Source organism: Phacochoerus africanus, chromosome 10, assembly GCF_016906955.1.
Source record: "Phacochoerus africanus isolate WHEZ1 chromosome 10, ROS_Pafr_v1, whole genome shotgun sequence".
NCBI lineage: Eukaryota > Metazoa > Chordata > Mammalia > Artiodactyla > Suidae > Phacochoerus > Phacochoerus africanus.
Genome location: NC_062553.1, coordinates 129,309,336 through 129,333,763, shown reverse-complemented (window position 1 = coordinate 129,333,763; position 24,428 = coordinate 129,309,336). Strand labels below are relative to the sequence as shown.

Genomic DNA, 24,428 nt, shown 5'->3' with positions numbered 1-24,428 from the left:
AAAGAATGGATGTTTGTATAACTGAATCACTTTGCTGCACAGCAGAAATTACCACAACATTATAAATCAACTATACTTCAATAAAATTTTAAAAAATCAAGTAAAATAAATTGAACACTGTAAATGAGGCTATCCCATTCCAGTAGAAATAAACTGGCTGTAGTAAAAAGTCTATCAAAAAAAGTGACGCTTTAACAAATTCCTGTATATTATCAGACAGGTTAACAAAAACATGGAAAATTTATTTGTAAGCTTGGGGATTTGGGCATGCTGTGGATAAAGCACACTGAAATGAGAAAGACAAAGTTTTAGGGTACATGAATATAAGAGGATAAAAGCTTTCTCGGAGCCCCACATATTTATTAATCATATTTTATAATAAGATTTTGCAAGGCCCCAAATGATCAGATATACTTGCCAAAATGAGAGACCAAATAAATTATTCAATTCACTTGGGCAGAACACCCCACTGCTCCTCAAAAATCTTTGTTAAAATGCATTTTGAAATTTAGATGTGGAACCCAATATTATTAGATAGCAAAATAGAATTGCCGAAATGGTATTTTAATTTGGTTTGATAATTGGGATCAAGAGAAATCAAGGAAAGAAATATATTGTCACCAGGCTTTTTGAGAAATAATAAGAGATGATGAGTGCTGTGATACCTCGCTCAGAGAGCGCCCTGCTTCTGACTTGAAGGGAAGAAAAGGAGATTGGGGAATAAATCTTCGAGCAAAGATGATAATATTAATAGTCTATCAGACTCCTGCACATACTCGTCACGACTGACAGCTAGCCGTCAATGCCTAGAGCTCAAGAAATTGGTCTTATATACCCCTATATTTCTGAGGATGTCTGGCATCGTAGTTCACACAGAGCATGATTTTAACAGATATGGATCACCTGAATGGATGAGTAAATAAGTGACAGGATGAACAGCAAGTTAACTATAACTGTATTTTTTCAGTACGGATGAAGAAGCTAAGATGGTTTCTTAAATAAATGGAATAGAGGCAAGCAGGAACTAGGGCACTAAGGAGGAAAATTAGACTCTATGTTCTAATTTTGGTGAAAGCAGAAGAGTGCTCAGTCACATAAATGTTGAATAGTCTAGAACACTACAAAACCATTTATTATGCTTTTGTGATGAACCTAATACATACTTACAGGAAATTGAAAAAAGTTCAAGTAAGCAAAGGGAGATATTAAAATGATGGCAACCTGTGACCCAAGAAACAGTCACTCATTGCAGTGTTTCCTCTCGGGAGGTGGGGTAGATTTTTGTGGTTGGTATGATGCATGGAGAGCACTACTGCCATTTAGCAAGTAAGACCCAGGGCTGGGAAACATCTTACAGTGAAAGACAGAGCTGTCCAAAGCAAAGAATTATCTGGCTGGAAATGCAGAGTGCTTCACTGAGAAAACCCGAGAGCCTGGTACATTCCACTTCAGGTCTTTATACATACATGTAACACACACAGTGTGAAAAAAGATGAGATATACTATACAAATTGTTCATATTGATCTATAATCTGCTCTTTTAACTTAATGCAGCAAGAACATCCTTACTCTAGATCGATTATTCTTCTACACCAACATTTTGTTTTAATGGCTACACCCATGGCATATGGAAATTCCTGGGCCAGGGATTGAATCTGAGCCACAGCTGTGACCTACGCCACAGCCGCAGTGATGCCCGATCCTTTAACACACTGCCAGGCTGGGGATTGAACTGATGACTCCACCGAAATCTGAGTTACTGCAATCAAATTCTTAACTTCCTGAACCACAGTGGTAACTCCTACACCAACATTTTAATGAGTGCTCAAAATGAGTAACCACTGTATGGATCAACCATAATGCATTTAAATAACTCCCTATTGCCAATTTTGTAGCATTTTTTAAAAATTTCATATTATAATCAATTCTGAAGTGAACATCCTTATATTTATATGTATGATCATTTACAGTCTTTGAAATGAAATCACTAAGTCAAAGAATAATGCATAGTTTCAATGCTTTTAAAATAGATTTCCAACATGTCCTCAGGAATTATTTGTATCAATTTATTCTCCAACCGTACTGTTGGAAAGACATCTCTGACATAAAGCTGCTGAAAAGGTAACACCCACTGAGGGTACCATAACCCCAGATAATAGCGGGTCCCTTCACTACCCCACATAGAAGTAGAAGGTCCAGGGCCTCAGGGTTGAAAGAATGTAGGTAAATCATAAAAATTCAAGTATCAGATCCTTTCACTATTTTTCCATCAGTAAAGTATAGAAAGAAAGAAGAAGAAGGGACTTTTCCAGGGAAGCAGATTTCAAGTGGAGCATTGAGTTTGTCTTTTCCCAAACCCTCTTCTTTGGAATCATGTGGTAACTCACAAGGTCAGGGAAGTCTGTGAGCAGGAACAGCGCATCTCGTTCCCTGGCGGGATGCTGCCTGAGGCTTCCTGGTGTTAATGGAGTGTGAGCCATACAGTGATGTATGACGCTGGAGAGTTCAAGGTCCATCTCCAATAACCCTGCAGACCCTGACTCCTAAGAGTTAAGGCTGAGGTGGGAGAGATTCCTAGGTTTCCCTTGGGTCCAGATCAAGTCTTGGAAAAGAAGTGTTGGCAGAGGCAGGCCAGTCTACATGTGGAGGATAAAGGCAGTGATAAAGGAGCATGGCTGTCCCAGACCCCAGAGGTGAGGAGGGACCAGCCGGGCACCTTTAGACCAGAGTGCACCACATCTGAGAGTCACCCAGGACACTAGTTGCCATCTAGAATGAAAACCAGACAGACCCCATCAAGAGCCAAGACCTTCCTGCCCAATTCCTCATCCTTTCCCCCTTGACAGACCTAGTATCCCATTTCAAGTGAACCTGGGGAGAGGGACTTGCTTCTGCTAAGCTCTGGCCGCAAATAAATCTTAAATTTCATTGAATATTTATATAATGAATCTTTTAGACTGAAAGTAACCAAAACGAGATTCAATACAAGGCCTTAAAGATTAAATGAGGCCTTAGTGCTTATCATGAAAGCGCCAACGTCAGATGAGTTTGGAATCGTTCCTCTTCTGCAGTAGCTCCCATTCTAGAAAGTTCTGACATGAAAAGTTAGCTTGAGCAGAAGCTCTCTGGCCTCCTTCCCTTCAATGGACTTCCTTGCCTTCCAGTATAAGGGAAAGGAAACGAGAAGATGCTTCAGCCCATTTTCACAGTTGCACACTACTCAGACCTGCCCCTATGTATGTCAACAGTGAGTTTTGTCCGGATTCTGTATAAAAGCTTCAGGTGAACAAGAGTCCTTTCTTCAGCCTTGTCCCAAAGGATTTTTATAGACAATGGCTATAAAAGAACAGGATTTGTATATGGATTGCTGAATCCTGATACTCTCTCTAAATACCTCTAATCCAGAATCAAAAACCAAGTCTTATTAAGAGAAAGAAAGAGGGAATAGGGACAGTTTCTGTTAGACTTGCATTTCAAACCCGTGTCCCTCGGAACACCCAGAACTACGTGTCATGGGTCTGGCATCAAGGAAGCATTAGGAAAAATTGCAGATGCACCCCTACCACAAGATATCACAGCTCCAGCTTTTCTTCAGTTTAAAATAGAAACCTTTTAACTTTGTTTACCCCAAATTGTTTCTTTCCAGTTATAATGTGTATGGAATACTCTGTGGAACCACATTGGCAAAATCTAATGAAAAATAATGGTAGTATGACTTTATTGAGCTAATTAAAGAGATTATTCAGTGAATGGTTTTTACCCTTTTCTTGTTTACAATATGCTTGTTAAATAGCATCAAAACATAAATATGGAAGAGACATTCTACAATCACACATCTAACACAACTCAGAAAATGCAGGCTCTTCTTAACAAAATGTTTTAACTGTACAATGAATTACAATTGCTTGTTTACCTGATGCCTGCAATATCTAATTTCATTCACACTCTGTCTCTGTGCAGTGGCTGGCCAGTTACAGACAAGCAGGTTTGGTTTAGAAAGGATAAATAAGTTGCCAGAGGTCTGGCAATGCGCAATGGAACAAACTGGCCTAAAATTCAAGCCGTTAGACACAGATTCAAAATGTTTTAAACTCATTTAATCCAATGCTTTCATTTCACAGATGAGAAAATCTGTGCTCTGAGAAGTGAGATGACATTATCCAGCACAGGGAGAGGGAAGACCAGCTTTGTGTTCCCTAAGATAAAAGGGATGCCCTCTACACTACACCCTGCTTCTCCTATATCTGACCAAATCCAGTGGTGTGGGTAAACCAGGAACCCGGAAAAGATAGAGGCCAGCTGGCTCTCATGGTGGGTCAAGTAACAGACAAAGAGCAGCTTTGGTCAGAACTCTTGTGATCTGCCTTTGGTTCAAACACGCATGTTAGTTTTGTCAGTTTCCCTTTGCAGGAAGAATACCATAGAAGAAAGATCGTTACTAGAAGCAGCTAACGGTATTTAGTGGAGCCTGTTGTTTTTAAAGGGCCCTATGTTACATGTGTCGTAATATTACAAATTAAAGATTAAATAAAAAAAAAAAAAGGAGTTCCTGTTGTGGCTCTTCGGTAACAAATCCGACTAGGAACCATGAGGTTGTAGGTTCGATCCCTGGCCTCGCTCAGTGGGTTAAGGATCTGGCATTGCTGTGAGCTCTGGTGTAGGTTGCAGACATGGCTGGGATCACACATTGCTGTGCTCTGGTGTAGGCCGACATCTGGAGCTCCATTTCGACTGCTAGCCTGTGAATTTCCATTTGCCATGGGCCATGGTTGCGTGCTGCCGCCCCCCCGCCCTGCCCCCCACACACAAAAAAGGGAAGAAAGCAAGAAAGAAAAAAGAAATTAAAGATGAGGCATTTTTAATTCCATTATATACCCAAACTCAGTGACACTTCTCTTAAGTAGGAAGCACATACCTTTTCCTAGTCCCCTCGAATGTAAATAATCCACTGAGTGAAAATTGGGGCTTTAACGCAAAACTGTAGGTACCTACTCAGAAAACCCACATGGCATGCAAAAGGATCGTGTGTAACAAAAGGTCTGTTTTCTGCTTTTTTGAGAATTCCCAACAATCAAATAGGATAATATGTAGTACTTGTGAACTAGAAATGATTTGCTAATATGGTTTCTCAGACTTACATCAATCCCTTGTAAACATACATTTTCTTTGTTTTTTGTTTTGTTTTTGCTTGTTCCCAGGCTAGGGGTCTAATCAGAGCTGTAGCTGCCGGCCACAGCCACAGCTACAGCAATGTGGGATCCAAGCTGTGTCTGCGACCTACACCATAGCTCATGGCAATGCCAGAACCTTAACCCCCTGAACATGGCCCGGGATCAAACCCACAACCTCATGGTTCCTAGTCTGATTCATTTCCACTGCATCACAACAGGACTCCGTATTTGATTTCCTTAAATTATAAATTCACATTATGCTTCACAATCCACAAAGCTGCAACTGAATTCATTCTTATTGAGTTCCAAATAAATTTATCACACTTCGTTGTGAAGAACACAAAAGAAAAATGAAAGTGTCTACCTTGAATTAGGAAGATACTATATATATATACACACACACACATATATATTCCTTCTTTTAATTTTTTATTAATTCATTCAATTGTTTATTTATTCAACAAACATAATTTGTTTAAGTGTTCTTTGTATTAATGTACACTATGGCCTTAACAGAATTAAATACTACTTTTGGAATTTCCAAAATATCTGTTTAGTGATACTAGAATTACCTGGTAAAGAGGAATATTTAAATTGTAAATTAAATATACAAATATTTTGGTAAACTTTTAATAAAGTATCTTATAAAAGAATGACCTCATATTTGAGCTAGCAAACTATTCATTTTCCCTCATAGAAAAACAATAGATTGATGAGATATATCCCCCAACTCTAGTTGCTATAATTATGTTATTTCATGCAAAACACAGTTGGCATCTTATTTCTGTTCCTTTGAATTCAAGTAAATATATTTTGTTCTAGATTTGTGTGTATTTTAAATGTTCCAAAGACTAGGACCTCTTTTTCTACTGATTCTTGGTAAAACAAACACCACTATCAAATGTCTCCCTGAAAATTTGGAAACTAAAAGCCTTTATTTGAAGGGACAAAAAAATAAAAGTATTCTTACCTTATAGGGACACACAAGTTGATTACTGCTGAAGTCTGGAGTAAGATCATCATATGTCATAGTAAATAAACACATCTTATTCCTCTTACTCCTGCCACTTAAAATTATTAATACTATTTTTCCAGGTTTTCCATTGGATTACAAATTTAAATATGGCTCAGATGGCAATAGAGGTTTTTAAACACCTAAGTTTGAAATCATCTGACATATAATAGTACCTGGTTAATGAAACACTATCAAAAATAGCATATCATCTTTACCTATAAAGGGATTGTAGCAATAGATGTTCACCACACACACGATGAAAATTAGTTCACAAAAAAGCATGGGCACTGCTCTCACAGTGCATTCAGCAGAATTTTCATCTACGTTAAGCATTTATGGAGGAACAAACCAATTGCACAAATATGATTTAGAGCTGTTTGTTAGTGTGCCTTGAAGCAGTTCTATCACACACTTTCTGTAACATATTTCTCTAATGAACAAAGCTATTGTCAAAATCGGTTCTCTGAAGACTGAAATTGAATTTCTAGTCATATATATATTACAGGAATGTAATGCTTACAAATTATTAACCACCAATCCTAGGATTCAGGTGGAAGTGTTATGTTTCTGTGTCTAAACAGCTAAAATATTGTGGCTCTTATCTCTATGCATGTGAGGTGATTTCACAGTCTACCAGCAAAAACAAAATTTAAAGTACAATATTAAGAAGATAAGTCTCTCTCATTTCTAACAGAAAGCATTTTTCTTTCCTATGATGGAATTATATTTGTTACAAATAACTGTTCTCAAAGACCAGAGATACCTCTTTCTCCCAGGAGTAAGTACATCAGTTGTCCTACCTGGACTGCACGTTTCTTAAACACAGGAGCCATTCGTGGGTTATTCACCTCTGCATTCCCTATAGTGCATAGCAGAGTGTCCAGAACACAAAGCACCCATTCCACTACTGAATGCTAGTGAACGTTTTTATGCTATCGAATCTTAATGAAAATGTAACCGTAAGCCTACAACTTTACATACAATTGTAGTGCACTTTCCCACTAATGGTCTCATGAGATTAAAGGTCATTAGGAATCATAATTCAACCCTCCTAAACCCAGTGAAATAGTACTAGATGCAGAGAAAGTCCATCATAGTAGATGAGCTTCTAAGGGGTGACAGTTTAAGTTACCATCACATTAGTCCACTTCTGTGTAAGTATAGAATGTTGAATTTTACACACCACACTGCAAAATATTACTGGTTATATACATTTTGAAACAAATCAATTAGGTCAATGAGGATTTATCTTTAATTACCACATTATGGTTTAAGCTAAGATTAGAATGATATTAAAAGTATACACTATACCCACCACACATACAATCTGAGTGCTGAGATTTTTGGTTTAGGTTTAAATATAACTAACAGTCAGGATGGTTATCTTTTAGGGTCAAGCACAAGGCAAGTGTGAAACTTCTAATTATTTGAGGCAATATATTCTATCAATCATTACTACTCATTTAAGGAAAAAAATCACTGTAATTGAAAATGTTTGACCAATCTTTACATCTCTTAACTAACTTCTTATAAATGGTATTAAGATCATGTCTGTGATATGTATATCCTTCTTCAAAGAAATCTGAAAGTGTGCGAATGAGATTTGGCTTATTTGTGAATGAGTTAGCTAATGGCGACAGTCATCATCTGATTAATCATTTATTCAGAAGGTCTGTAATACTCAAGTATTTAAAAATAAATTTGCAGAGATGGGATTAAGATGTTAGAATAGAAGGATCAGAGCTCAACTTCTCTCCTAAAAACAACACAATGGAATCACAACCAAATGCTCAGCAATCTTCAACTAATGGACCACAAACTTTCAAAAAGATACCCTACTCCAGAAGAAAGAGAGGATTCCACATCAAGAGGTAGGAGGGGCGATACATGATATAAGCAACCCATACCTCCCAGGTGGAAAGCCCCACAGACTGAAGAGTAACTGTCTCACAGAGACTCACCTACAGGAGTGAGGATTCTGAGCCCCATGTCAAGACCCCATGCCTGGGGATCTGGCATTGGGAGAAAGAGCCCCCGGAGCATCTGGCATTGAAGGCCAGTGGGGCTTGTGGGCAGGAGCTCCATGGGACTGGAGGAAATGGAGACCCCATTCTTAGAAGGTACACACAGACTTTTACATGCACTGGGTCCCAGGGCAAAGCAAAGTCTCCATAGGAATCTGGGTCAGACCTGACTGCCCTTCTTGGAGGACCTCCTGGGAAAAAAGGGGGTGAATGTGTCTTGTTGTGGGGAAAGGACATCGGAAGCAAAGTTCTTGGGAATACTCATCAGGCTGCATTTCTCTGCAGGTGGCCATTTTGGGAAAATCTGGCCCCCCCCATCAGCTCTGAGAAGCCCCAGGCCAAACAACAATCCAGGTGGGATCACAGCCCTGCCCATCAGTAAACAGGCTGCCTAAAGACCCCCCAGGCACAAAGCCACCTCTAATCTCACCCAGAGACAATGCCCCATCCACCAGAGGGATAGGAATCAGCTGCACCTACCAGTGGGCAAGCATCAGTCCCTCCCATCAGGAAGCCTACAGCAAGCTCCCTTACCAATTTTAGCCACAAGGGGGGCAGACACCAGAAGTAAGAGAGGCTACAACTCTATTATCTGTAAAAAGGGCACCACACCAAAAACCTATAACAGTGAAAAGACAGAGAACTATAACTCAGATGAGGGAGAAAGCAAAAAACCCAGAAAATCGGCTAAGTGATGAGGAGATTCTCAGGCTCCAGGAAAAAGACTTTAGACTGTTGATGCTAAAGATGATGCAAGACATTGGAAATAAACTGGAGGCAAAGATGGATAATTTATAGGAAACACTGAGCAAAGAGATACAAGATATAAAACTTAAGCAAGAAGAGATGCAAAATATAAGAACTGAAACAAAAAATTCATTAGAAGCAGCCAACAGCAGAATACAGGAGGCAGAAGAATAAATAAGTGAGGTGGAGGACAGATTAGTGGAAATCATGGATGTGGAATGGAAAAGAGATGAAAAATTGAAAATAAATGAAAAGAGTCTCAGAGAGCTCTGGGACAACATTAAATTCACCAACATCCATATTATAAGGGTGCCGGAAGAAGAAGAAAGAGAGAAAGGGACAGAAAAAATATTCGAAGAGATAAGAGCTGCAAACTTCCCTAACATGGGAAAGGAACCACTTACTCAAATCCAGGAAGTGAACAAGTACCATATAAGATAAACCCAAGGAGGAACACCCTGAGACACATATTAATCAAACTGACCAAAATTAAAGACAAAGAGAAAATATTGGATGCAGCTAAGGAAAAGAAACAAATAACATACAAGTAACACAAGGTTATCAGTGGATTTTTCAGCTGAAACTCTGCAGGCCAGAAGAGAGTGCCATGATATACTTAATGCTATGAAAGAAAAAAAACCTCCAACCAGGATTACTCTACCCAGAAAGACTCTCATTCAGATATGAAGGAGAAATCAAAAGCTTTATAGATAAGCAAAAGCTAGGAGAATTCAGCAACACTAAACCAGCTTTACAACAAAATACTCAAGGAACTTCTCTAAGCAGAAAAGAAAAGGCCACAACAGGAAACAAAAATACCGCAATTGACAAGGGTCACCAGTAAAGGTATATACAGTAAAGATATGAAATCATCCACGCACAATTATGCCACCAAAATCAGAAATTGTGAGGAGGGTATAAATTCAGGAAACTGGAGACACATTTGCAATTAAGAGACCAACAAATTAAAACTATCTCACATTCATACACACACACACACACACACACAGACTCTTATATCAAAACTCCAGAGTAACTGCAAACCAAAAACCTACAATTGATACACAAACAAATAAGAAAAATCAACTCAAATACAACACTGAAGATAGTCATCAAACCACAAGAGGAGAGAACAAGAGAAGAAGGGAAGAAAAAAGAGCCACAAAAACAAATCCAAAGCAACTAATAAAATGGCAATAAGAACATACATAATAATTACCTTAAATGTTAGTGGACAAAATGCCCCAACCAAAAGACATAGACTGGCTGAATGGATACAAAAACAAGACCATATATATATGCTGTCTTCAAGAGACCCACTTCACTTCTACGGACACATACAAATTGAAAGTGAGAGGATGGAAGAAAATATTCCACGCAAAGAGGAATCAAAAGAAACTTGGAGTAGCAATACTCATATCAGACAAAATAGACCTTAAAATGAAGAATATTTTACAAGGAAAGTCACTACCTAATGATCAAAGGATCAATCCAAGAAGAAGACATAACAGTTTTAAATATCTATGCACCCAAAATAGGTTCACCACAATAAATAAGGCAACTGCTAACAACCTTAAAAGGACAAATGGACAATAACACAATAATATTGGGGGACTTTAACACCCCACCTACAGCACTGGACAGATCATCCAGACAGAAAATCAATAAGGAAACACAGGTCCTGAAGGAAGCAGTAGACCAGATCGACTTAATAGATATTTATAGGACATTCCATCCAAAAGCTACACAATACACATTCTTCTCAGGTCCATATGGAACATTCTCTAAGATTGATCGCATCCTGGGCTACAAATCAGCCTTGGTAACTTTAAGAAAATTGAAATCATATCAAGCATCTTTTCTAAACACAATGGTATAGGACTGGAAATCAACAACAAGAAAAAAACGGCAAAAAACACAAACATGTGGAGACAAAACAACATGCTACCAAACAACCAATGGATCACTGAAGAAATCAAAGAGGAAATGAAAGAATACCTAGAGGCAAATGACAACAAAGATAAGTCACTTCAAAACCTATGGGATGCAGCAGCAAAAGCAGTTCTAACAGGAAAGTTTATACTAATACAAGCCTACCTCAGGAAACAAGAAAAAGCTCAAATAAGCAAGCTAACTTTACATCTAAAGCAGCTTGAGAGAGAAGAATAGGCAAGACCTAAAGTAAGTAGAAGGAAAGAAATCATAAAGATCAGAGAAGAAGTCAATGAAATAGAAACAAAGAAAACCATAGAAAAGATCAATGAAACAAAAAGCTGGTTCTTTGAAAAGATCAACAAAATTGATAAACCCTTAGCCAGACTTGTCAAGAAAAAGAGAGAGGACTCAAATCAATAAAATCAGAAATGAAAAAGGAGAAGTAACAACGGACATCACAGAAATACAAAAGATCAAAAGAGACTACTATATGCAACTATATGCCAATAAAATGGAAAACCTAGAAGAAATGGACAAATTCTTAGAAAAGTACAATCTTCCAAGACTAAATCAAGATGAAGTAGAAAAGAATGGACCAATCAAAAGTACTGAAATTGAAACTGATTAAAAAACTTCCAACAAACAAAAGTCCAGGACCAGATGGCTTAACAGGTGAATTCTATCAAACATTTAGAGAAAGATCTGAAACGATTCCAAAAAATTGCAGGGCAAGGGACACTCCCAAACTCTTTCTATGTGGCCACCATCACCCTGATACCCAGACCAGACAAAGATACCACAAAAAAAGAGAACTACAGGCCAATTTCACTGATGAAAATAGATGCGAGAATCCTCAACAAAATACTAGCAAACCGAATCCAATGATACATTAAAAGAATTGTACGTCATGATCAAGTGGGATTTATCTCAGGGATGCAAGGATTCTTCAATATCGGCAAATCAATCATTGTGATACACCACATTAACAAACTGAAGAATAAAAACCATATGATCCTCTCAATAGACGCAGAAAAAGCCTTTGACAAAATCCAACACACATTTCTGATTAAAAAAAACCTTCAGAAAATGGGCATAGCGGAAACCTTCTTCAACATAATAAAGGTTGTATATGACAAACCCACAGCTAACACCATTCTTGATGGTGAAAAGCTGAAAGAATTCCCACTGAGATCAGGAACAACACAAGGATGTCCCCTCTCACCACTGTTATTCAACATAGTTTTGGAAGTCCTAGCCACAGCAATCAGAAAAGTAAAAGGAATAAAAGGAATCCAAATTGGAAAGGAAGAAGTAAAACTATCACTATTTGCAGATAACATGATACTATACCTAGGGAATCTTAAAGACTCTACCCGAAAACTGTTAGAGCTCATCCATGTATTTGACAAAGTCACAGAATACAAAGTTAACACACAGAAATTGACGGCATTTCTAGATACTAACAAAGAAAAATCAGAAAGCGAAATGAGGGAAGCAATCCTGTTTACCATCACATCCAAAAGAATAAAATACCTAGGAATAAACCTACCTAAAGAGACAAAAGACCTGTACTCTGAAAACTATAAGACACTGATGAAAGAAATCAAAGATGACACAAACCGATGGAAAGACATACCATGCTCTTGGATTGGAAGAGGCAATAGTATCACAATGATGATACTATCCAGTCTACAGATTCAATGCAATCCCTATCAAATTACCAAGGACATTTTTCACAGAACATGAACAAAATATTTTAACATTTGTGTGGAAGCACAAAAGGCCCAGAATAGCCAAAGACATCCTAAAAAAAGAAAACTGGAGCTGGAGCAATCAGCCTCCCTGACTTCAGACTATACTACAAAGCAGCAATTGTCAAGACCATATGGTACTGGCACAAAGACAGAAATATAGATCAGTGGAACAGAATAGAAAGCCCAGAACTAAACCCACGCACCTACATCCAACTCATCTATGACAAAGGAGGCAAGAATATACAATGGAGAAAAGACAGCCCCTTCAATAAGCGGTGCTAGGAAAACTGGACAGCCACATGGAAAAGAATGAAATTAGAACACTCCCTAATACCATACACAAAAAAAAAGCTCATAATGGATTAAAGACCTAGATATAAGACCAGATACTATAAATCTCTTAGAGGAAAACATAGGCCAAACACTCTCTGACATAAATGACAGCAACATCTTCTCAGATCCACCTCTTAGAGTAATGACAGTAAAAACCAAAATAAACAAATGGGACCTAATCAAACTTAAAAGTTTCTGCACAGCAAAGGAAACCCCAAACAAAATGAAAAGACAATCCACAGAATGGGAGAAAATCTTTGCAAATGAATCAACTGACAAGGGATGAATCTCCAAAATTTATAAACACCTCCTACCACTCAATGCCAAAAAAACAAACAACCCCATCAAAAATGGGCAGAAGATCTAAGCAGACAATTCTCCAAAGAAGACATACAGATGGCCAAAAAGCACATGAAAAGATGTTCAATTTGACTCATTATTAGAGAAATGCAAATCAAAACCACTATGAAGTACCACCTTACACCAGCCAGAATTTGGCCATCATCAAAACATCTACAAACAGTAAGTGCTGGAGAGGGTGTGGAGAAAAAGGAACCCTAGTACACTGTTGGTGGGATTGTAAATTGGTGCAACCACTGTGGAAAGCAGTATGGAGATTCCTCAGAAAACTAAACATAGAACTACTATTTGATCCAGCAATCCCACTCCTGGGCATCTACCCAGAGAAAACCATGACTCAAAAAGATACATGTACTCCAATGTTCATTGAAGCACTATTTGCAATAGCCAAGTTATGGCAACAACCTAAATGTCCATCGACAGAGGAGTGGATAAAGAAGAGGTGATACATATACACAATGGAATATTACTCAGCCATTAAAATGAATGAAATACCGGCATTTTTAGCAACATGCATCACCTAGAAATTATCATGCCAAGTGAAGTCAGTCAGTCAATGAGACACCAACATCAAATGCTTTCACTGACATGTGGAATCTGAAAAAAGGACACAATGAACTTCCTTGCAGAACAGATACTGACTCACAAACTTTGAAAAACCTAGGGGTGGGGGATGCGCTGGGGATATGGGATAGAAATCCTATAAAATTGGATTGCGATGATCATTGTACAACTATAAATGGAATAAATTCATTGAGTAATAAAAAATTAAATAAATGATACTCTGGTAATACAAAGGAAATAAGGACACTTAAAAGTTTTGGATCAGAATGTCAAACCTGACAGTTTTCATTTCTGCTTTGTTTTATTCATCTAGCACACATTTGATCAGCTATCCTCCTACAAATTAAGGCAGGATTATAGGGCATGCAGGCTTCTATTTGTTTGAAATCAACATTTTTCTGGATAACTGTGCTGGGGATTGTGAAAATTATTTATGATATAATCTATTTTTCCCAAAATGACACTGTTTCGGAACTTTATTCTGATTCCAAAGGGGGAAAAAAAAAGATGAAACCTGAATATTTCAAGTATCTGAGGCTATAAATATTCCAGGCTTATTTCTTGCACAAAACCTATTCATCTCCATGTAGATAAGCCAGTGCCTGACAGGATGTGAAAATGAAGCTGACTGCTGTAATCATTGTCAGGCAGTGTCTTTATAGTTTATTCAGAACTTACACTTTCTTTATGTCCAGAAGATTACAGAAATAAAAATCATGGACACCAAGGATCCAACTCTTCTAGGGAATTCCAGCGAGCATCAAAGAGGTGTTAATTTGTTCAGCAAGGATTTGAGCAGGAAACACACACAAAGCACTGTTGAGGGTTCAAGGATGGAGCAGATGTTCTAGTGAATAGCTATATGTTGAAAACACAGATGCACTACATACCAACTCTTATTCAAGTGCCTTTCTTTTATAATATTCTTCGTACAAGAGGATCATTTGTTTTCAATAGGAATGGGAAACATCAATTTTTATTTATATAACATCTGAACTTAAAACTTGAATACCTCTGCCAATATATTTATAGCCTGTTTCTACTGTGCCAATCAAGTCAATGAGCTCTGAGAAATGAATTGTATAGCTAATAAGCTCTTGTGTGCACACAGATAAAACCAGAGATCAGTAGATGTATTATGCTGATGTATTAAAGAAAGAAGTTAATAATATTTGATTAAAAATTCTTAAAATTCAGGATAACCTGTTTGTCCTTTAATCTAGTATCTTATAATTAGAAAGTATTACTAAGGATGTCTTTTGTGCATATGATCAAGTTCACAGAAACACTTAAGTATCTGCAGTTATATCTCTCTGTTAACATCAAAAGGAGATGAGTACACCAAAACAAGCATTCCCAAAGGGATAATTTAGCAAATAAAAAGAGAAAAATAAAAATGAGCTCCTGGAGCTCTGGGTCAAAAAAAAAAAATCAAGAAAACACAAAAGAGAGGACAGAAAGAAAGGGAGAAAGGAAAAGATGGATGGATAGAAGGAAGAAAGGAAAGGAGGGAGGGAGGCAGGATGGAAGGAAGGAAGGAAGGAGGAAGATTTGTTCCCTCATCAATCAGAAAATAATGGACCAAATACCCTCAAAGAGCATAAGGGCAGAACACTGATGCAGCCAGTCATCTTGCAGTGTTCCTGATAGTCAAGAGAAACACCAACCCCAAGAGAATGGCACAGCCATTAATCTGCTTCAACAAGCTAAAGCCTGTAGCCCTGCTCATCATATTCCCCTTCTTCCTGTGAAATATAGCACTGGTTCATCTTGGTATTATTCTCCATGTAGCCCTTGAATTAATCCATTTCTTTCCTTTTCCCTCACCAACACCTTGGTATTCACAATCATCTCCTTTTGCCACCATAGCCCACTAATTGGTCCCTGGTTACTACTCTTTCTTCTCTTCAATCTACAGCCTCCTTAGAAGCAGAAGCATCTTTTCAACATGCAAACTTATAACCTGACATCCAGATTAAGTGCTTAAAATGCTCTCATACATTACTTTATTTTTAGAATAAAGACTAATATTTTTAACATGGCCAACTCAGGTGGCCCAGCTACATCCTGATTCTGACTCCAGCCATCATCTTTGATTTGCCACGGTCCCCTCCTAACCACATTATATTCCCTCATCTTGTTGCTTTTGCCTAGAAGGCTTTTCTTCTAACTCCCACACTTAACAATTGCAAGTCATTCTTTTGGATCTCACCTGAACCATTACTTCCCCTGGCAACCCTTTGTGATGCCCTCCCTTTCCTCTACCCTGCAGTAGCTGGGTCAAGTCTTCATTTAGACATTGTTGACATTATGTACGCATGGCATTTATCACAGTGTATTCTTACACATTTACTGTGTGGTGAGTAGATGAATACTACTGATCTTTATCACCAGACTATAAACTCAATGAAGAAGAAAACAGCGCATAGTTTTCTCATCACTTTAACCTCAATATCTAACAAAGTTTCTGGCACATAGTAAATAAGCAAATTTATTCAATGAACAATGAGTGTCAAAATAGGGGTCATTAATAAGCAGTTAAAGCAACAATAAATTCCTTGTTTCCATTCATCAGAATCACTCTGATCACAGTTTGAAGGATGAAATTATTTCAAATTTCATAAAGAACAGACTCAATGATTTTGTTTGAACTTTAGAATTTTTGGCATCCCATAGATGTGGCCAAAATGAAAGTTAATTAGTGTCTTCCTTGGGTTATTATTAGAAACTCAGAACTTTATTGCTAAATTGGGATTTAACAATTTTCTAGTACAGATCTCTCATTATACAAGGAGGAGTCTTAGGAGATCTTCAAAAGGTCATTCAGCCCGTTGGCGACAGACCAAGGATGAAAATCAGCCATTTAAACTCTCAGTTCAATTTTTTTTTTTGCTACAACTGTGCTGTAATTTCCAGGTTTATGACTTCATTTTCATATTAGAAATTTGTAAGACCCTATAAGTACCCATAAGAGAAATCTCTCCAAAAGTTAATTTTGTCACATCATTTAGATTTGTGCTTTAAAACATTAAAATAAAGAGCACTATTTTTGGATGGGTAAAAGCAAGCCCAATTTTGTAAGAAATGAAATATTTGCATGCCTTGTTAGCAATTTACATTAAGTGGCAGTGAGATGGGGATGGCACACGTTTCCCTGGTTTCTTAATATTCTAAAGCAGAGAATTTTCCCAGTTCAATCTGGTTGTTCCATAATTCCCAAAAGAAAGGTAAAATTTGAGGAAGGGTTTGAGGAAGCAACATTAGTGGGTGGAAAAACACTGCTGGTTTTCAGTCAATTACAATTGGCTATGTGACCTTAGACTGCTTCCTTCCCCTTTGTGAATTTCCTCACGTGTACACTCAGGACCTTGGTCTCAATCATGGCTATATTCCAAGATCCCTGCTTATCGTTTATTTCCTTTCTCTTTTCCCCCTTGATGCAATCAACATTCCTTAATTATCTCCTACATGTCAGGCACCCTTCTAGACACTTGTGAAACATCAGTGAACAAACTAGTATATTCTATCTCCATGGTGCTTGTTTATTGGATAAACAACATGCATAAAAATAAGTAAGTTAGTTATTATTTTTAAAGATAATCAGTGGTTTGGCCAAAAAAGAAGAAAAATACAGAGTAGGGAAATTATGAACAGCAGAAGGAAGAGAATGGCTCCAATATAATGTAGGCCAGGAGAGACCTTACTGAGGAAGTACTGTTTGGCATAGACCTGAGGGAATGAGGGAGTGAGCCAAACGCTAAAATTCAGGAAAGAATTTTCCAGGAAGAGTCAAGGAAAGGGTACGCCTGATGTGTTCAAGGTAGCAGGGAAAAGCAAGAGTCATTCTACTGCCATGGTCATGAAGCCTGCAAAATTTCATCTTCCAGTTGACATCTCATTTTCTGTTGCTTACTTGTTTAGAATGAAAGTCAGAATAACTCTTGAATAACCTTCCTAGAATCTCACATTTGCAGAGAAAGGCAAAGTCAGAATTCTTCTGAGAATCTTAAAATCACCCCAAAACCACAGCCTCTGGCTGGTATATAGTTTAAGCCTCTGCGTTTCCAGAAACATATATTTGGAAATGAACTCTTATGTAATAAGCAAATGTAACATTTAATAAGAGATGATTAAAAAAATCAAGTAAAAGAGTCTCATTTGAACATTGAGAGATTGCGCACAAAGAATTTGCTATATCCCAACAAAGAGAAATTCCAAGATTCCAAGCTGACATAAAAGCACCCATTCTTTCTGAAATGTCACTGTTCTTTTGAACATTTATTACACTGTTCATTTCATCAACTTTCTTCCTGGAAAATAAAACAATCACACTTATTGTACAATCTTCATGGCATTTATCTGGGTAAATACCTCCAAAAAGAACATGCATATTAAGGTAGTATTTCTTTGTGAGGGAGGGTCAGGCAATCCCCCCGCCAAGTAAGCATCTTATTCCTGCCTAGTGTCTTGCTGGAAAATGCACTGTGATCTCACCAGCTTTCAATATAACATAAGATATGCAGCCATACCTTGCCCAGCTGATCCTTTTTGCCAAAGCCAGTGGCAGCTGCAATGCTCCCTGCTCCTTCCACTGTCTTCTGTGCTACCGCTGTCACCCCTGTCACCACTGCCTCTCCAACATTTGTCACTTGCTCTTTGGTCTTCTCAGCCACTGGGATAAATCAAGAACAACAGATTAAGGGCTTTTGAACCAACAGCAACTTAAAATAATTAAACATCTCCTAGCCATGATCTTCTAAAGATGTCTATTTGCACAGGTAGATACCTAAAGAGTCTGAAGAAATCTCACTTAGAGATTTCTAAGTGAGCATGGCTTAGCCAAACACAGAATCATTGCTAAGATAGTCTATGGTAATCATGCAGATATTAAAAGATGTTTCAAGTTAATGATCACAAATTTAGAGCCAGGAGCAATTTCAGTTTGGTTTACATTTTACTGAGGAAAGTTTACAGAAAGCAATGCTTACAGGTGCAGCTGTATCAACCTCAGCATGACATTTATTTCTTTATTTCAAGACCAAATTTTCAATCTCACTCAGCATGTTTGTTTTCCCACACCTTCGGAGTCACACAACACATATGTGCTCTCACACATTAGCATCAGAAATAAATAAAGGCTGATTATGAAGGAACTTTGATCCTTTTATGAAACATCAAGTATAAAAACAGAAGGGTTTTAGTGATCAGATTGGTTTTCAATCATGTTAATGGAAACAAAAGAGCTAGGCATGAACTAAAGTATGAAATTGAAATAGCTTATTGAGCACACTTACAATTTCTTTTCATTAAACAAAATATAGTGACTCAGTAGATTTTTACAAATAAGTTAAAATTTTAAGAAGACGGTGTAAATAGTTTGGGATTAGATTTTAAAGAAATTAATCTCCTATCAAAAAATCTCTTTGAGTTCCCATTGCGGCTCAGCAGTTAAAGACCCTGACTAGCATCCATGAGGATGTGGGTTTGATCCCTGGACTCACTCAGTGGGTTAAAGATCTGGCGTTGCCGTGAGTTGTGGTGTAGGTTGCACACATGGCTCGGGTCCTGCGTTGCTTTGGCTGTGGTGTAGGCCAGCAGCTACAGCTCCGGTTGGACCCCTAGCCTGGGAACCTCCATACGCTGCAGGTGCAGCCCTAGAAAGAAAAAAAGACAAAAAAAGGTATTAGTATCTTATATAACTATGTATGTGATGACATTGCAAATATCAAATACAGGAAGCTCTGTCAACAAAGTTCGTTTCAATGCAATTAAGACTTTTAATGACAAGGCAGTAAAAAGATGAGATTCTGCTCCTTTAAATAATTTCAAGGGCAATAGAGAGATAAAACAACCTTTCACTTGAACTTCATAACAATTATACATGTCAGATATGGGCCTTGCATTCTTATCTTTATCAATGCAATGATTGCTTTCTTTTCTCTTTGCCTCACAAACTCATTTTTTGTCTGCTGTTTTTCCACATCTCAAGAACTTAGGGTTTTTCATAATGATTTTTATTTTTTTCCATTATAACTAGTTTACAGTGTTCTGTCAATTTTCTATTGTACAGCAAGGTGACCCAGTCACACATACATGTATACATTCTTTTTTTCTTACATTATCAAGCTCCATCATAAGTGACTAGATACAGTTCCCAGTGCTATACAGGAGGATCTCATTGCTTATCCATACCAAAGGCAATAGTTTGCATCTATTAACCCCAAATTCCCAGTCCATCCCACTCCCTCCCCCTGGCCTTGGTAAGCACAAGTCTGTTCTCCAAGTCCATGAGTTTCTTTTCTGTGGAAAGATTCTTTTGTAACGTATATTAGATTCCAGATATAAGTGATATCATATGGTATTTGTCTTTCTCTTTCTGACTTACTACACTTAGTATGAGAACCTCTAGTTCCATCCATGTTGCTGTAAATGGCATTATTTTTGTTCTTTTTTATGGCTGAATAGTATTCCATTGTGTATATATACCAGTTTTTCTTAATCCATTCACCTGTCGTTGGACATTTGGGTTGTTTCCATGTCTTGGCTATTGTGAATAGTGCTGCACTGAACATGCAGGTGCATTTGTCTTTTTCAAAGAAACTTTTGTCCAGATATATGCCCAAGAGTGGGATTGCTGGGTCATATGGTAGTTCTATGTATAGTTTCCTAAGGCATCTCCATACTGTTTTCCATAGTGGTTGTACCAATTTACATTCCCACCAACAGTGCAGGAGGGTTCCCTTTTTGCCACACCCCTGCCAGTGTTTGTATTTGTGGACTTATTAATGAGGGCCATTCTAACTGGTGTGAGGTGGTATCTCATGGTAGTTTTGATTTGCATGCTTCTAATAATCAGGGATGTAGAGCGTTTTTTCATGTGCTTGTTGGCCATTTGTATATCTTCTTTGGAGAAACATCTATTCAGGTCTTTTGCCCATTTTTCCATTGGGTTGTTGGTTTTTTTGCTGTTGAGTTGTATAGGTTGTTTCTATAGTTTAGAGATTAAGCCCTTGTCAGTTTCATCACTTGAAACTATTTTCTCCCATTCTCTAAAGCTGTATTTTTTTTTTTTATGGTTTCCTTTGCTGTGCAGAAGCTTGTCAGTTTGATTAGGTCCCATTGGTTTATTTTTGTAAGGTTGATATCAGAGAATGTTTTGCCTATGTTCTCTTCCAGGAGTCTGATGGTGTATTGTCTTACATTTAGGTCTTTCTGCCATTTTGAGTTTATTTTTGTGCATGGTGTGAGGTGTGTTCCAGTTTCATTGATTTATATGGAGCTGTCTGGTTTTCCCAGCACCACTTACTGAAAAGACTATCTTTTTCATTTTATATTCTTGCCTCCTCTGTTGAAGATTAATTGACTGACTGTAGGTGTCTGGGTATATTTCTGGGTTCTCTATTCTGTTCCATTGGTCTATGTCTGTTTTGGTACCAGTACCACACTGTCTTGATGACTGTGGCTTTGTAATATTGCCTTATGTCTGGGAGAGTTTTGCATCTTGCTTGGTTTTTGTTTCTCAGAACTGCTTTGGCAATTTTGGGTCTTTTGTGGTTCTATATAAATGTCATGGGTAATTTGACAGGAATTGCATTGAATCTATAGATTGCTTTGGGTAGTATGGCCATTTTTACAATATTAATTTTTCCAACCCATGAGCATGGAATATCTTTCCACTTCTTTGAATCCTTTTCAATTTCCTTGATTAATGTTTTATAGTTCTCAGCATATAAGTCTTTCACGTCCTTGGCCAGGTTGATTCCCAGGTATTTGATTTTTGGGGATGCAATTTTAAAAGGTATTGTATTTTTGTATCCCTTTTCTTTTTTCTTTTTTTGTCTTTTTGCTATTTCTTGGGCCGCTCCCGCGGCATATGGAGGTTCCAATATGCTAGGGGTCCAATCGGAGCTGTAGCCACCGGCCTACGCCAGAGCCACAGCAACACGGGATCCGAGCTGCATCTGCAACCTACAGCACACAGCATACAGCATACAGCACACAGGCCACAGCTCACAGCTCACAGCAACGCCAGATTGTTGATCCACTGAGCAAGGGCAGGGACCGAACCCACAACCTCATGGTTCCTAGTCAGATTCGTTAACCACTGCACCACGACGGGAACTCCTGTGTCCCTTTTCTAACATTTCATTGTTAGTATCCAGAAAGGCAACTGATTTCTGAATGTTAATCTTATATCCTTCTACTTTGCTGAATTCATTGAAGAGTTTGAGTAGTTTTTGAATTGAGTCCTTAGAGTTTTCTATATATAGTATTATGTCATCTACATACAGCGACAATTTTACCTCTTCTCTTCCAATTTGGATGCCTTTTATTTCTTTTGTTTGTCTGATTGCTCTGGCTAGGACTTCCAGTACTATGTTGAATAACAGTGGTGAGAGTGGGCATCCTTGTCTTGTTCCAGATTTTAGCAAGAAGGTTTTCAGCTTTTCTCCATTGACTATTACATTTGCTGTGGGATTGTCGTAAATGGCTTTCGTTATGTTAAGGTATGTTCCCTCTATAGCCACTTCGGTAAGAGTTTTGATCATGAATGGATGTTGGACCTTGTCAAATGCTTTTTCTGCATCTATTGAGATGATCATGTGGTTTTTGACTTTTCTTTTGTTAATGTGGTGTATGATGTTGATTGATTTGCATATGTTGAATCATCATTGTGAACCTGGTCGTGGTGTATGATCTTTTTTATATATAGTTGGATTTGGTTGGCTAAAAGAACTTTGGGTTTTAAGTGATGTTCTTCTCAGGTTCTTTTCCAAGCAGAGAGAGACATATTTTCTTGTTATACTGTATGTTTGTGTTCATCCTCTGTAGGCACATCTTGGTTTGGGGAATCCCATGAGTTGCACTATGCTAGTCATTAAGTGTAATGTACTAGTCACATGACTATGGCACAGATTGGGAGACGACAATGATTAAACAATAATAGTGTGGAGAAAATAACTGAATACACTATGTAGGTCATGGAGGCTGAGGAGGACCATAAGGACAAAAACTCACACTCCTCAACCTAGGCAATGAGGGGAAGTGGAAGCAGACCCTAGAGTCTAAACCCAGCAAGAATGTGGGGCTATTGTCTGATATTTGCCTTTTGCTGCTTCCTGGGATGTGGTTGATACTTGGTAACTAGTAATGGCTATTTCTAATGCAAAGTTCAATTTAAATGCTGATGAAAAGCTGTACTGGGAATCTCATGTTTTTAAACATTTCCAGAATGTTGATGCTTTAAATATAGTGAGTTATGGGCTTTAAGTTCTCATTTCTTTTCTTTTCAAAGAATATGAATATAAAGTTGTACTTGAAAATGAACATTTTCTTGTTACAAAATCTCAAAGACAAAAATAAATGTTGATCTTTTTAGAGATTCATATTTTTTCTGCCAGCCATGAAAGTTTATTTTTACAATTTCTAGTTTTATGCATGTATATATACTTTTTTATTGCACATAAACTGCACAGTAAAATGCACTTCATATGTTATTATAATTTTGTTATATTTTATCATTGTAAGAATAAATAAGTTACATTACAAAATGGCAAGGTGTATGTATAGCAATGATAGACACATTTTAAAAGACCTCTGTAGGACTTGATTTATCCAGTGGATTATCCACTGACCTTAAACCCTTACTTTTCCTTATTAAGGCCTTTTATACTATTTCTCTGCTTGCTGACATTTCAAATAAAAGAGTGACAAAATGAAAGCAGCTCTTTGCCCCTTTCCTGTTTGCTGCTGCTGTTCTCCTCTAACCTTAAAGAAACGTAATTTTAGGAACAAGATCACTAAGCAATTGAAAGTAACACTTGACATGCTCTCTTGAATGCACACCATGCCTTGTCTAACCTGTTAATTTCATTTCCTAGATAAAAGGAATGAAGAATTAAGCAGCTAAAAAGTAACTAGCTCTCTATCCCCAACAGCCCCCTTAGCAATCCTGCAGGCAGATCACTGCAGGCAAGAAAACATCTGAAAAAAGACTCAGCCAGTGGGCACTCATGGAGAAGGATGCAGAACCCAACCTCCTGCCTCGATGATTCACTGAGATTCTAGCCTGCCCCCATTTTTCCCTTTAAAAACTGTCATGGCTGAATAAAATCTTTGGAATTGGGCTCTAGACAACCATCTGCAACCATAGATTCCACCATCTCCCGAGATCGCCAACGTTTCTGATGAAAGCACCTTTCCTTTCTACTGACATTTGCCTCTCAAATTACTGCTTAAGAGTGGCAAACAGCCAAACCTGGGCTCGGTTACAAAAACCTAAGGAGAGGAGACACTTGCATTAGCACATTTTCCATCTAATAAATGGTATTTGAGGGAAAAAGATCTTATAACCAGGATCAGAAAAGATATTTTTCTCCCCATCAATTGATAGTGTAATATTTTAATTCACTTCTGTTTTCCCCAAATTTGCCATTTTGGTACCTATAGATCCATCTGGCCAGAAGTATTTATCCCTCTCAGATATTCTTCTACCCGTTTACTCAACAAATTCAAACTCTTTGTG

General features: G+C 37.8%; 1 protein-coding gene across 9 annotated transcripts in view; it reads right to left on the bottom strand.

The window, feature by feature from the left end:
* Positions 1–24,428, bottom strand: part of SNCA (synuclein alpha) — a 137,198-nt gene that overhangs the window by 95,638 nt on the left and 17,132 nt on the right. For all 9 annotated transcript variants that reach the window (XM_047799364.1, XM_047799371.1, XM_047799369.1 and 6 more), the window contains exon 4: positions 18,433–18,575. In XM_047799364.1, the coding sequence (XP_047655320.1) occupies positions 18,433–18,575 (143 nt within the window). The remainder of the gene's footprint in view (positions 1–18,432; positions 18,576–24,428) is intronic.